Source organism: Diprion similis, chromosome 14 (assembly GCF_021155765.1).
Source record: "Diprion similis isolate iyDipSimi1 chromosome 14, iyDipSimi1.1, whole genome shotgun sequence".
NCBI classification, from domain to species: Eukaryota; Metazoa; Arthropoda; class Insecta; order Hymenoptera; family Diprionidae; genus Diprion; species Diprion similis.
Genome location: NC_060118.1, coordinates 12785271 through 12798287, shown reverse-complemented (window position 1 = coordinate 12798287; position 13017 = coordinate 12785271). Strand labels below are relative to the sequence as shown.

At 45.8% G+C, this 13017-nt stretch overlaps 2 protein-coding genes across 2 annotated transcripts in view; both read left to right on the top strand.

Annotated features, from left to right (window-relative positions):
* Nucleotides 1-13017, top strand: part of LOC124414521 (pleckstrin homology-like domain family B member 1) — a 28891-nt gene that overhangs the window by 8605 nt on the left and 7269 nt on the right. Inside the window, exons 2-10 of the mRNA XM_046895478.1 lie at nt 5233-5367; nt 6655-6828; nt 6904-8086; nt 8179-8998; nt 9810-10192; nt 10313-10463; nt 10616-10847; nt 10916-11084; nt 12582-12732. Of these exons, the coding sequence (XP_046751434.1) occupies nt 5238-5367; nt 6655-6828; nt 6904-8086; nt 8179-8998; nt 9810-10192; nt 10313-10463; nt 10616-10847; nt 10916-11084; nt 12582-12732 (3393 nt within the window). The 5' untranslated portion in view covers nt 5233-5237. The remainder of the gene's footprint in view (nt 1-5232; nt 5368-6654; nt 6829-6903; nt 8087-8178; nt 8999-9809; nt 10193-10312; nt 10464-10615; nt 10848-10915; nt 11085-12581; nt 12733-13017) is intronic.
* LOC124414522 (zinc finger matrin-type protein 5) overlaps nt 1-13017 on the top strand; it is a 28648-nt gene that overhangs the window by 9946 nt on the left and 5685 nt on the right. The gene's annotated exons all lie outside the window — the stretch shown is intronic.

Genomic DNA, 13017 nt, shown 5'->3' with positions numbered 1-13017 from the left:
GGACGCCTCCGGATATTCACGGAACCTGTAGAGAGAACTGAGAGAAAAAGAGAGAGAGAGAGAGAGAAGAGAGAAAACAGATCTTTGGATGTATATATGTGTATACATCACCGTGACACGTGATTGACCCAGCATTTGAATCAGACTTTAAACACAAATGAACACAGAATAGAATATTTGTTCAGTTAATGTGCGAGAAATTTGACGACTTTTGTTTATTTTTGATAAATATATGAGAAGAAGAAAAAAAAAGTTATAATTTAAGACTGAAATTTTGTTGGAATATTTGGCATTTTTTCAGATCTCTTGCACGATATTATTCCTGTCAGGGATTTTCCAGCATTTTTTAAAATTCAATTTCTAACCTACGGTTGTGGAATTTTTTGTCCGAAGACTGCGACGAGTTTATTGGACTCGCGGGGACGGTAAACTAAGAATTAGCTAACAACCCATAGTAGGCAGGCCACGTGGGTATACCTAGGACTACCGATGCACTCCCACCATTAGAAAACCTTTCGAAATACCGACGGTCGCTTCTACTACGCAAGTCCGTGGTCCGAATTCCTAATGGGTAATGGCTAATCCCTAATGGCATCGTGACACTGTAGGAACGAATGCACGTTACTTTAGAAACGAAATTAAAAAAAGTAGTCACTAGAGCTTCTAATTCTGGAATTACGTGGGTCTAGAACCGCGATTATGCGGCGTCAGTCGGTGAAGAATTGTAACAATAAATGAGGTTCGTGCTTTCTTTGATGCCCGTTCACTGCCGTAGAAAAAGATAAAAATGAACAACAACGCACCCAGCAGCGGCTCTTGCCACGATGATGTCATCGCCGTCGTTAATTGTTCCTCAAAAAAGAAAGAAGCGTAAGCCGGTTGTTAAATATGTACTAATATACCAAATTAACGCACGCCTTGCACGACTCGATGGAAAAACTATTCGATTTTCAGACGATTGGAGGAAATCAAACTGCGCGTTGTGTTCAAGCTGGTAACACTTACGTAACGATCGAAACGTCATGGAATAAATCGTTGTACAATTTTAGAACGACTTTCACGGAGTTGACTTTTCAAAATATAAACATGCTTTCTTTTAGCAACGATTTTCCCAAAAATGCATCGTTGAAACAAATGCAAACTTTCGAAGTGATCTCCAATGTGGAGAAATTAAGGCGCTTGAATTATCGGGATTTTCACTTTGCAACGCGTCATCTGGTGGGGAAAAATCAAATTAATACAATCAGGCTGACAGGTGACCTTTGACCGTGTTTGTCCGCTTGTGGATGATAAAACAGGTGTATTATCGATTACATTTAATTGATTTATGTGACATGAGTAATTTAAGAGGCCAAGAATTACGATTTGCCTCCATTAAAATGAAAAACTTAGGTTATGTGGTCGTAAAATGGCGCCGACTACCAGGCTCTGACGTCATGAGGACGGATGTAACCGGTGTTCGAATCCCCTCGTCGTTCTTTGGTGCAATTACTACACCGGGTAGAAAATCGCTCTCAAGTTTCGTCTGACGTGACTTTTTATAGAATTCATAGAGGCTCGATCGTCTGTCGTCCGAAGCACTCTCGCAGCTTGCTGCAGATGGTAGCTTGATGCATATGTGCATACATGAGTAGCGGGTTTTATACACCGAGGCGTTAACTCATTTTCTGTTACTCTTGCAGCAGCTTACCTACCACTTAACTGCAGCATGCTCTTCATATATATATATATTTGCATATATATATTTCTCTACTAAAGGCTCGCTACTAGAGTGCATGAACATCGATTGCAGCAGGTCCGCACGTTTCACAAGTGGTTTCGATCCCGTTTATGGGGTTGCGATGCCACTTCTCATGTCTCGTTGCGTTTCATTTTTCATCTGGCTAGTCTTCGGCCTATTTTATCCGCATGTTCCTCATAAAATTCACGGAACTTCATATACCCAAACCATTAAAAGCTCCAAGTGCACCAAGCAGCACGTGACGCGAAGATTGTCACATGCTATTCCGAGCACTCGCTAGAACTGTCAGTGACTTCATAGAGAATGCTACGTGAGTCTGTTTAGACTATTCGTTTCTCCGTCTCCCTCTTTCCTCGTTTGCTCTTTCACTCTTGCTCATCGGAGCGCCTCCGCAGCCAGGGAACACGGTTGTTGAATCGGCTTGTGTAAACATGAATCGCGATTGTAGCTGGTGGGTGGTTTTTTTTTTTCTTTCTTTTTTTTTTTTATATTCCTTTATGTTATCTTTTTTCGACTCGTTTTTCCCAACTCTTTTTATTATTTTCCAGAGGTTTTGTTCCTCGGAAATTATTTCACAACCGGCATGATCTTCTATACCTGATATTACACCTACAGCTATTCCCTGGCACAACGCGATGTACCTACCTACGAGTTTGTTCAAACATTTATCCACCTGTAAATTACCGCCACAATATTGTATTCCAAGTGCGTCACGGCATTTACGATATACAAGGTGTACATCGTATAATCTTCACCTGAGGAGCGAAAACTGTTGCAAGAACACCGCAACGTTTACACAGTTAAATTAGATAAAACGGAGAAGAGGCGCCGTCGACGATACGGACTGTGTTCGGGAGATATCATTCTCCGCTTGCAGATAAGCTGCCCCACACTGTGCGAAAATAAAGGAAAACAAACCCGTCAACGGACGATTGAATAAGAACCACTTCGAATCCGTTTCTTCGGTACCTGGAATCTGGCTTAATTAAAGGGTTAATCTCTTCACGAGACCAAAGAGAAGCGATTTTATTTAAGACGCAAAAAATCGATTTTTCAAAAATCCCGAGTAGCTATAATACCTCAACCAAAATTCTATGACAATTTTCGAAGTGCTTTCGTACTCTGGACGCGCGCAGTTCCTACATACGTAGACGTGTTAGCGCTCGCGCACGTCCGGTAGCCGCATATAGAACATCCGCTCCATGCTCGACGACTTCTTTGACGGGGCATCCGCTGCACGGCGTCCCCCCATCCTGAGGCAGAGGTGTGGATAATCATGATCTTGACTACAGTGTAACGTCCGTGGGGGTACCTTGAACTGTGCCTGAGAAGGCAGGCGAAATGTGCTCGGATTGGTTTATGATACGGAGAATAAGGTGATGAGCCCCAAGGCGCAAGGCCAGCAGTCTTTCATCTCGGCTCTCACCGTTTCTTATCGTTCGCCCTCTCATCTCGCCTTCTTCGCTTCTACTCGCTGAAAGATGAGCTGAATGACAGTCGAGAACTGAGGTATATACTTATTATACGTGCAGGAACTGAGAGGGAGAGTGAGAAAATTGTATAAGAAGAAGTGCCGGCAGGCATCTGGCCGGCAACTGGCTCCTTTCGAGGCACTACGCCGTTTTCTTCACTGCCTTTGAAATCTAAAAGCGTCCCTCTCTCTCCCTCTCTCTCTCTCCCTCTCTCCAGCTCTCTTTCTCTATTTTTCTATTCCCTGCCCACGCCCGTGCAGGGACTAATTAAACGAGTTCTCCATCCGTCGCGTGTACCAACAATATACTATCAAATGGCTGGTCGCTGCTCGGGAGAGTGAGCAAATTCTCTTCCTCAATGACCCAGACCAAGTGCATACCCAGGCTCTTCAACTGCCACTAGTGGGAGCTCATAACCACTTCAAATGTAGCTTCGCGACTTTGATAGAGGTCATGTGAAGTGCATTACAAGTGCAAATTTCAACTGTTTTTAGTTGTTTTTTGCGATTGTTTAGAAGAAATTTAGTACACCATGATAAATAAAATATACTCTCATCTTGCAAAACACCAACTCTTTGAAAGTTATTATTTAAAAATTATACAATAATGGTTTCATCCATGATGTTTCGTTACGTTAACGTTACTAACTTATGGCTCATGATGAAAATCAGAAAACAATCTTAAAATTTCAACTTGAGCATCGACTCCAAGCACTTGAACAGTGCTTCTTCTTCTTGTGCTTACTGCACACAGTGTCGTTGGCTGGTGTAACCAATTAATGCGAGAAGACATAGAGCCTCGTTCCCATAGTAAAAGCATTTTAGATTTAATACCGTAGCTCCACTTGTCGTGGTCTGATGTTAATTCCCGCAAACACTCTTGCCCCTCCTCCTTTCTCTCATCTCCTCTGGATTCCTCGTTCGTGTGCTCCCGGTTCTATTCTTCTTTTCACTCCGCGTTTCAATGGGCTTAACCACTTCGTACGGGGGCAAGCATCTGCTGGTAGTGGTCGTGGTTTATTCTTCCCTCAAGGAGGATTGATTGTTTTCTTTGGTAGTTTAACAAACGCCCCTCTTCTCTCACTCCCAAGTCGCTATACCATCGCAGTCCAAGAGTTTGTTGACTTGACCCATTTCCTCCTGATGCAGTTGATAGAGTCGCGTCGCCTGCAGGGAGCATCGCGATGCATCGATTAATCGACTCAATGAATTTTCTTCCCCGGAGTTGTCACGACAATTTCACTTAAACACCAACAGAGAACAGAAATTATGGCAGAAAATATTTTTCAGAAGAGGAAACACCGTCAGCTCCAACAATTTCCTTCGCCTCCAACGTCGACTATGCTGACCACGAGGTTGTTCAACCCATGCGAATGACTCGGTAACGAGTTGAAATAAGTTTAATTACGAGCTGCATTAGCTGTTAGCGCAAGCCTATTTACCCCTCCTTTGCCATGTACTTTATTGCTAGGTATTAAAGAATCTCTCCGACTTTTTATACAGTAATAAACATCCCTTTACTCGTTCTCCCCACTGCTGCCCCAAAAGAGAAATTCCCGGGTCGACTTTAGATGGCAACGTCGACGAAAAAAAAAGGAAGGAAAAATTATTTCTAGTCCGAGTGATTCATCATCGCGGTACAACTTGGGGACGTTCGTGCATCTACCGATCTAAGTCCACGTTCAAAAGAGACTATCTTATCCAAGCGAGTGGGTGCTTATCGAGAAATCAATATCACCGTGCGAACATTGATGTGCCTATCCCCCGTCCCTTGGCTGCTAGAGTTACGCTTCGTATTTCATTATATAGCTAGCTCGTAGCCGATGTAACCCGATTCTCCGAGATTAAACTTACGAGTATAGGTATTTAGACGCGCGAAGGAAGGAATTAACGATACCGTCCCCGGAATATGCAAAACCGGTCAACGGCCGTTGGGCCCAAGAGCAAGAGCAAAAAAACAAAAAAATACCAGCAGAAAAAAAACTACCCGTAGACTAACGCGTTTTATTCACTCTTCCAGGCGAGATGGCGAACACTGGACTCGAGGTGCGAGAGACTGGACGAGTCCTCCGGGTTCAGACGGAGACGCCTCACCTGGTCTCAACCGGAAGTGGACGCCTCTCAGTCGCCGTGACTTTGCACCCGTTACCCGAAGGTGAGGATGCCTCCTTCTATCAATGTTCCTAATTTCTAGTGACATCGAACATAGTCTGCGATGCATGTGGAGATGGTCGCTGGAGGTTTCAGACACTAAGGTTCACGCCGAAAGCGACAACCCGGGATTCGTGTACGAATATAGTCGCTGGAAATTATTCCCCGGAATCATCCGCCAACGCCTGCTGCACCGGCTCCAAGTGCTACTTTGCGTCTAGCTGGTCATCATCGTTCTTGACTGGAAGAGCATCCAGAATTATTATGTTTTACTGTAAAATTTTACTGACAAGAAGTAACCTTAGGGATAAATTTTTTAATTTTTTTAATATAGTTCCGAGTGTAGAGAAATGAATTTCTATCAATTGAATTGCATCATTTGTTACATAGAATATTTCGTAACACCGGTGTGTCTAGTCATCGGGGCATGTTTAAGTCGAGACCATGAGTAAACACTACTTTCCAAATTCTTGTTGACTCCGATCGGTCTTAATTCGACTTGACCACCATCCTAATCTACCTCACTCGGCAGAGAATTCTGGAAAGAGACTTAGCTGCACTCCGTGTCTACTCTTGTAACCGACTGCGCGTGCTTATTCTGGTCATTTGGTATTTTGGGGACTTGGAACTCCCCGCGACTTACGCGGACGAACAGCGTTCGGAGCCGGTGCAGTGGAGCCAGTATTCCCAAAACGACTGAAATGCCATCGACAACGTCGTGCTGCCTGGGCTGCGCCAAAACTATATATAAATCACCGTCCTTTGTACTCATCGAGCCCTCTAGACCTACGGCTACGTTAGTATTAACCAGCAACAGCAGCCCTCTTCGAACTTGCATAACGCCTGCCTGCACCAACCCACCCCATAATCGTAAACCAGGACCACGCACCATGCTTTCTTTAACTTCATGGGGCGTCAAAAATACACCAGACTGTTTTACAGCCCCGTCATGAACGGTGGGAACAGCTTACACCTGCTCCTTCAACCCGGACATCCCTTCATCCTGCTTTCCAAGCTCATCCTTAACGAATGAATTACATTTCTGCACAACGCCATTGCGATGGCACAATGCAGAGAGACTCCGATTAGAAGCGACTAATTTTCCCCGTCGTTCAATTAACCCAATCGCAAGAGGGTAATTAATTGGACAATTGCTCGACCGCGCCGTTTACTCGGTTGCTGCGCCGCACACCCCTTTCATTCGCTGTTATTGTTTTTAATATCTACGAAACGCAGTCTCCACACCACGATGATTCTGACGAACCTTTTACCTCGCTTGTTTCACACACAGGACGAGTGACTCTCGGCTCAGGCAGGGAGGCCGATATATCGGTGTCGGGAACGGGGGTTGAACCGATTCACTGCGCCATCGAGAACGAGAACAATGTTGTTACCCTGTATCCTATCAGTGGGAAAACGGCCATCGATGGAGTTCTTGTCAACAGTCCGGTTCGACTTGCTCAAGGTATGAGAATCAGATACAAGTAGGTGACTAATCGACGGACATTTCTAACGTCTTCGTCTTGTTTTATTTGACCAGGGTGCATGCTGTCCTTCGGCCGATCGAGCTACATGAGGTTCAACCACCCAGCCGAAGCGAAGCAGTTGAAATCGGTTTTACCAAACTCGAGGATATCGATGGCGCCGATTTCATTTTCGCTCGGTGACAACTTGGTGAATCATCTGGAACGCAAGCCGCCTGTAGCACCGCGTAAATCGCCCCGGAATTCGTACTCCGAGGACGAAGGTTTCCTCGGCAAGCTTACCAAGTTCGAGATGCTCGCCAGGCAGGGTAGGAACGCAGTTTGCGTCTCACCGAAGGTTTTCCCCGCCGGAAGTGGAACGGCGAATGTTCCGGCGGATCAGATCCTGGGGTATTCGAGGTCGCCAAGCCTCGCGTCTCTCTCAAAGGCGAACAACAACAATAACAACATCGCACCCCTTCAGAACCTGACCAACTTTGACGTGAGCAGGTCCAACACCCCGACGATAATCGCACACGACGATAACCGGCTCCAACGGCGTGAAATGAACAGATCTCCAGCCGGAAACGGAGTCTCAGGCACGTCAGTTCCCAACTATAACAACATCCAGGTCTTCGGGAGCCAGGAGGGTTTCGGGAAACCGATCTACAAGCAGATGTACCATGAGAACAACAACGAGAATAACAGGAACGAGGAGAATTTACGCGTTGGTATGTCGCAGAGTCTGGTCTGTCAGCGATCCTCGGAGTACGACAACTTCGGAAGGGAGTTCGACATGAGCCAGAGCCTGATCGTGGCCAAGACAACCACCGAGTATTTTCAGGTCGATCAATTCGGCTCGAATCCGAATCTGCGAGACCATGAAAACGGCGGTTCGGGCCTCATGAATGGCGGCTCTAACCCCAATGCCAGGAGGATCCACCCCCCAAGTCCAGCCTTCAACCGGAACCCAAAGTACAGCGACCAGCCGAGGAGAACCTACGCGAACTATGCCAGAGTCAAAAGCCCCACACCCAGCGGCGGAAGCGGATGCTCGATTGAGGAGCTCAGAGAAAGGCAGATCGACGCCGAGAACAAGAGGAAGGAGGCTGAGTCCAGGCGTAGGCAGGCCCAGGAAGAGAGGATGAGGGAGCAGGAAGTCGAACGACAAGAGAAACTCAGACTCGAAGAGATCCTGGCCATGTGCGCCGAGTACGAGAGGCAGAGCACCGTTGATCAGAGACCCAGGCAGCCGAACAGGTAAGAATTAAAGGGTGTCAGAATGTCTTCAAGGAATTCTTCGCTTCCCGTTATTTCTCACACTGTCTTATTATGTGTATTCCATTTTTCAGGATAAAGACGAACGGTTCACTTCCTCGGGATAAGCGGCCCGGCTACAATTCCCCGTTTGACAGTCCGATCAGGAGTCCATCCTCCAGTGGGAGTCAGCAGAGTAATTTTTCATTTTCCGAATCCTCGAGGCCAGGCGTTTCCTACGAGAATGTCAACCTCGTCCAGGGAGCCAGGAACGGCCGGACTGAAGTCGTTTTGGGGGGTGAAACCGAAGGGGGGAACGGCGAGACCGTCGCTGTGAACTACGAGAACGTTAGAATAAACGAAGCCTCTTCGGGATACGGAAAAATCCAGGTGAACTCCAGGAGTTTACCGGCTCAGAACTACGAGAACTTTTCACCCATGAATGGCAACCTTCGGCCCTCGCAAGTCGAGGAACATAATCCGGTCGTGACGAACAATAACGCACCGTCTTACCAGCAGGCGAGAAGCTTCAGAAGCTTTAGCAATAACCAACAACAGCAGCAGCAGCAGTGTCAGGGTAACAGAAAGAACGGACAGCTTCAAAACAGCTGTGAAGTTATCGAGAACAAACTTGCCATATCGAACGACGACCTCCTCGAGGCTATTGAACAACTGTCGATGATATCGAAGTCCAAGGACGCGTTCGCCACTCCGAAGAGAAACAACACCGAAAGGGATAACGCCAAGTCGAACGAAGCCAAGGCCGACAAGGCCAGAGAGGAACTAGAGGTTGAGGACAGAAGGAAGTACGTTGAGTTCTTACAGAACGAAAAGGTTCACATACACGGTAACATGGACGTGCTCAAGAGGAGCATCGCTGACATCGAGACGCAGGAAGAGGAAATCGGCAGAGAGGTGAGATGATTGAGTAATTTTTTTTACTACGAAACAAACTCCAAACTCAACATTTCACCATCCAATAGAACGATTCTTTGGAGGGCACCTTTAGTGTGAACTTTATCTCTTTAAAATTTGCAAAATTCAGAACTGCTCTTAAATCCTTCGAAACTATCGCCATTCGAAGCAAAGCTACAATCCAACCTAAGAATGAGAACCCTCAATTTCAACTGTCACACTTTCTTTTCTCAATGAATTGTGGTCGGATCGCGGAGGCGACCAACTATCATTATTATAATTAGCATCGTTAGGTAATAACTAGAGTCGCAATCCGAGTTCCAAAAACTCTTGGCTAAACCCGTTTTACGAACAAAGTGTTGGCGTATTACGTCACTTAAATGCTATCTGCGATTCGAAGAGGCGCGGCAAACGCGACCAGGTCAATATTTGTTAAACTTTTTGCATTTATGGCGAGATAGTCCGAATGCTTCCCCTCCACCATATCTACGCAACTTCTTATCTCGCGTGTGGTGACACATGCGATCGCATACGGCTTTGTGTCATACCTCCTTCGAGCGTCACTTCTAGTTTTCTTACAATTAGTTGAACTCAAGCTAGTCTGTAGTACAGCACTGAAAAAATGCCTACTAGAGTCGCGAAAAAATTTTCTAGGTTTTTTTTACGCCGTAGTAAAAGTGACGCAGGATGCAGTGGGTTAAGAGAAAGAAAAGTGCGCGAGAAGTTAAATTCAATATACATTCGAAGAATAGTGAATTGCCTTTGGATTTTGCGTTTTCGATGTCGTTAACACAGACACGTAAAATTTCAGCTGGAACTTGAGAAGGCGCTTCTGTCGGCCGAGTACGAGGCTGAATCTTTAAAGCTCTCGCAGGATGAGGGGGAGAAAATACGAACCCAAATGCGGATCAACGAGCTCGAGAGGGAAATGGCCGACGACACCGTCACTCAGGCTAATCTTCAGACTGAGGCCAAACAGAGGGTTCAAAGTGCTCAGCAGGCCTGCTTCCGAATCGAGGAAGAGATTCGGCAAGCTGATTATGAGGCTGACGAAAGAAGGCGGCAGGATCTTCATGAGAAACTCTCCGTACAGCAGGACCTCCTCGAGTCCGAAAGAAAGGCTTTCGAGGATCTTGAATTTCACCACCTAGAGGAAGAAGCCAGCAAACTTGCCACCAGGGAAGAACTGCAAAGGTTAGATATTTGGTCCTCATTTGTCTTCTGAAATCCCTTTCTCGTCGAGTGGGCACGTTTCGAAAGCCTTCGTTCTTGTCACTTTCGATATCTCGATCCGTAATTCCTCCACTGTTTTAGGTACCTGAGTGATTTATCGACCAGAATAGAAGCCAAAAAGGCTCAACTCAACAATCTCGAGTCTCAGCGAACCGCCGCAAAGAATACTGCCATCAGAGACACAAGGAGTCTTGAGAGGCAGAAGTTGGGACACGTTCGTCGCCTCGAGGAGGTAATCGAGGTTCTATTTCCTTTGCACCGAGATAAGCTCTGCTGCTGATGATTGTTTTTTGCTTTTTCTCTTATCTCGAATTATTCTACATCTTCCATAAGCGTTCTAGAGATTTTTCCAACATGGCGTTATATCGCGGTGAATTCTTTCAGGGTCGAAACAGGCTCCGGGCAATCGACGACGAACTCGAAAGCCTCTCACGTAACGAGGCTGAGAATTCGGATGAAAAACGATCGCCGAGCCGAGAGGATTTCGACAGGATATCTAGAGTCACTACGGACTCACCGATCGTCCAAACAACCGGCCAAGGCAGTCTTGGAAGAAAAACGATCGAGTCGCTCAAGGAGATTGAGCGAAACAGGCAACTGCATCTTGCCAAACAGGGTAAATACCGCAAAATGTCGTTAATCCGAGCTGTAGGTACTGACAATGAGATTACGACTGATTCACAGGAAGTCAAGTGATATCCGAGGAGAGGCGGAGGGTCGAGGAACTTAAAAGGCGGGTTCAGGACGAGGTCCGGACGCAGTGGGAGGAGCGGAAAATGAACTGCGCTTCTTTCAACAGCGTCGAATCTGGAGAAGAGTCATCAAGCTACTCTACTGGCGGTCCGACGGAGAGGTAAGTTGTACTTCACTCTCTTATTTTTACGATCCAGTTTAACGATCATGGATTGACTCTTCCTCTCATGGGTTCGATCGAAAAGTCTAATGAACCTTTCTTCTCTATCGGATCTCCTAATCCTTAGAAGCCCCGAAAGTTTTCGTTACCGATTGAAGCGAAAAGTTTTGAACTTAGATTGGTGAGACATGGAAATTGGATTGAATTCCCGTTGAAAGACATAGTTATTATTTTAAGTACACCGCTTCTATTTCTCAGCTTGAATCAGAGGCTTGTGACTGTTAAACTTTATCGGTAGATCAGCGCATAACTTGTAAGATAGTCATAGATACTAGCGTAGGAAATAGATCGAGTCCCGAGGCGAGATAGCATCTGATCGATGATGAAGAAATTGGCGCGAGTGCAAAATGCATAAACGTTTGATGTAGCGTAACACTTCTCTGTGGCATGTCAAGCACCACATTTGTGGAAATTATCGCAAGTTATCGGAGTGTTGACTCACGTTGCCAGAGCCGATGATGATTTTGCAAGAGAGAGAGAGAGAGAGAGAGAGAGAAGGAATAAAAAACACGCAGATAACTGTACGTCATAGAGGAATATTATATGTAGAAAGCGAATTCAGGCTAGAGAGTGGCTTATGCGGAGTGATCGAAGAGAAACGGTGGGGCGTGTTATCGGCGGCGATACGATATCGGCTACCTCTCGCTTTCGTCCCGTGTCCATAGGCTATTATATCTGAGTGTGTCGTTGTGATGGGTATTAGCGCGTTACGAGGTAGCGGATGATGACCGTCTGCCCCCAAAGCCGACAGTGTAACTCCGCGATAAAAGTTAGAAAATCGGAAAGTACCGGTGAGTCGGTGAATTAGGCCAAGGCACAGAGCTCCGGTTAACTTTTGTCTCTAAAAATGATTAAAGTTTAGTGTTTTAAGTGACTCTTCAAAGCGATGCTACTCTTTATCCGACACTCAAGTCCAACGACTCAAAGCACCGCGAATTCGCGAGTGCAGATCAGTTTTGGTGGTAGAAAAATATTCCCTCGAAAGATCACAGACAGTTTGGATGTTCGTACGTGCATGTTTGATTGAGAATTCTGGGAATTCAACGGGACTGATTGATACCTACTTGACGATGAAAATGTGCGACTAGGACGATATGAACCTCCGTCAAACAGGCGACGTCCTTCTGACCGAAGCAAGGTCCACCGGGTGCAGCGTAGTAACATACATAACGAGTCACAGGTGGTATCTTGGTGCGAAAGACTGGCTTTTAGAGAACTGTTACAAACCGGCGCGAGGATTCACGATCCGCGTTTACTCTCGAATTTCGTAAGTCTGAGTATAACGTCGTTTTTCTCTCTCTTCTTTTCTTTTCTTCTCTTTTCTCAAAGAGCGGGTTATCCTTTGAAGTTTAATCAGTAGGTGCAGACTCGTTTGATCTGAACATTGCCCTGAATTTGAATACAAAACCGCAGGTTTGTTTCGTTTTTTTTTTTCAGCGGAAGCGGAAGCAGCGACGGGGCCGATGGAGGAACCAGCGAGAAACTTTCACCCGGGAAATCGAGTCCTGGACCGAGTCCTGGTCCTGGTTCCGGAAACGGAGGAGCTGGACCATCCAACGGAAGTTACGCTCTGCTTCAGCGCGGCAATGTGAGTCTGGATTTTTTTTTTTATTTTTTATTTTGTGCTAGAATAATTTTAATTTTAGCCCAAATCTACGTAGACAAGCCTTTAATGTTATACCGGCTAGGATTTGTCAAAGTCATTCACAATTACAAAAGCAATTTGAATATTATTTTAAAAGAAAATCTGTCCGCCGTGTAAAATTCCGCTTCACTCCTGGCTTCGAAAAATCTAAATCGAATCTCCCGTTCTCTTTCATATTTTGGCTAAATTTTCAAATCAAGCTTCGATTGCGAAACGGATTACTCTTGG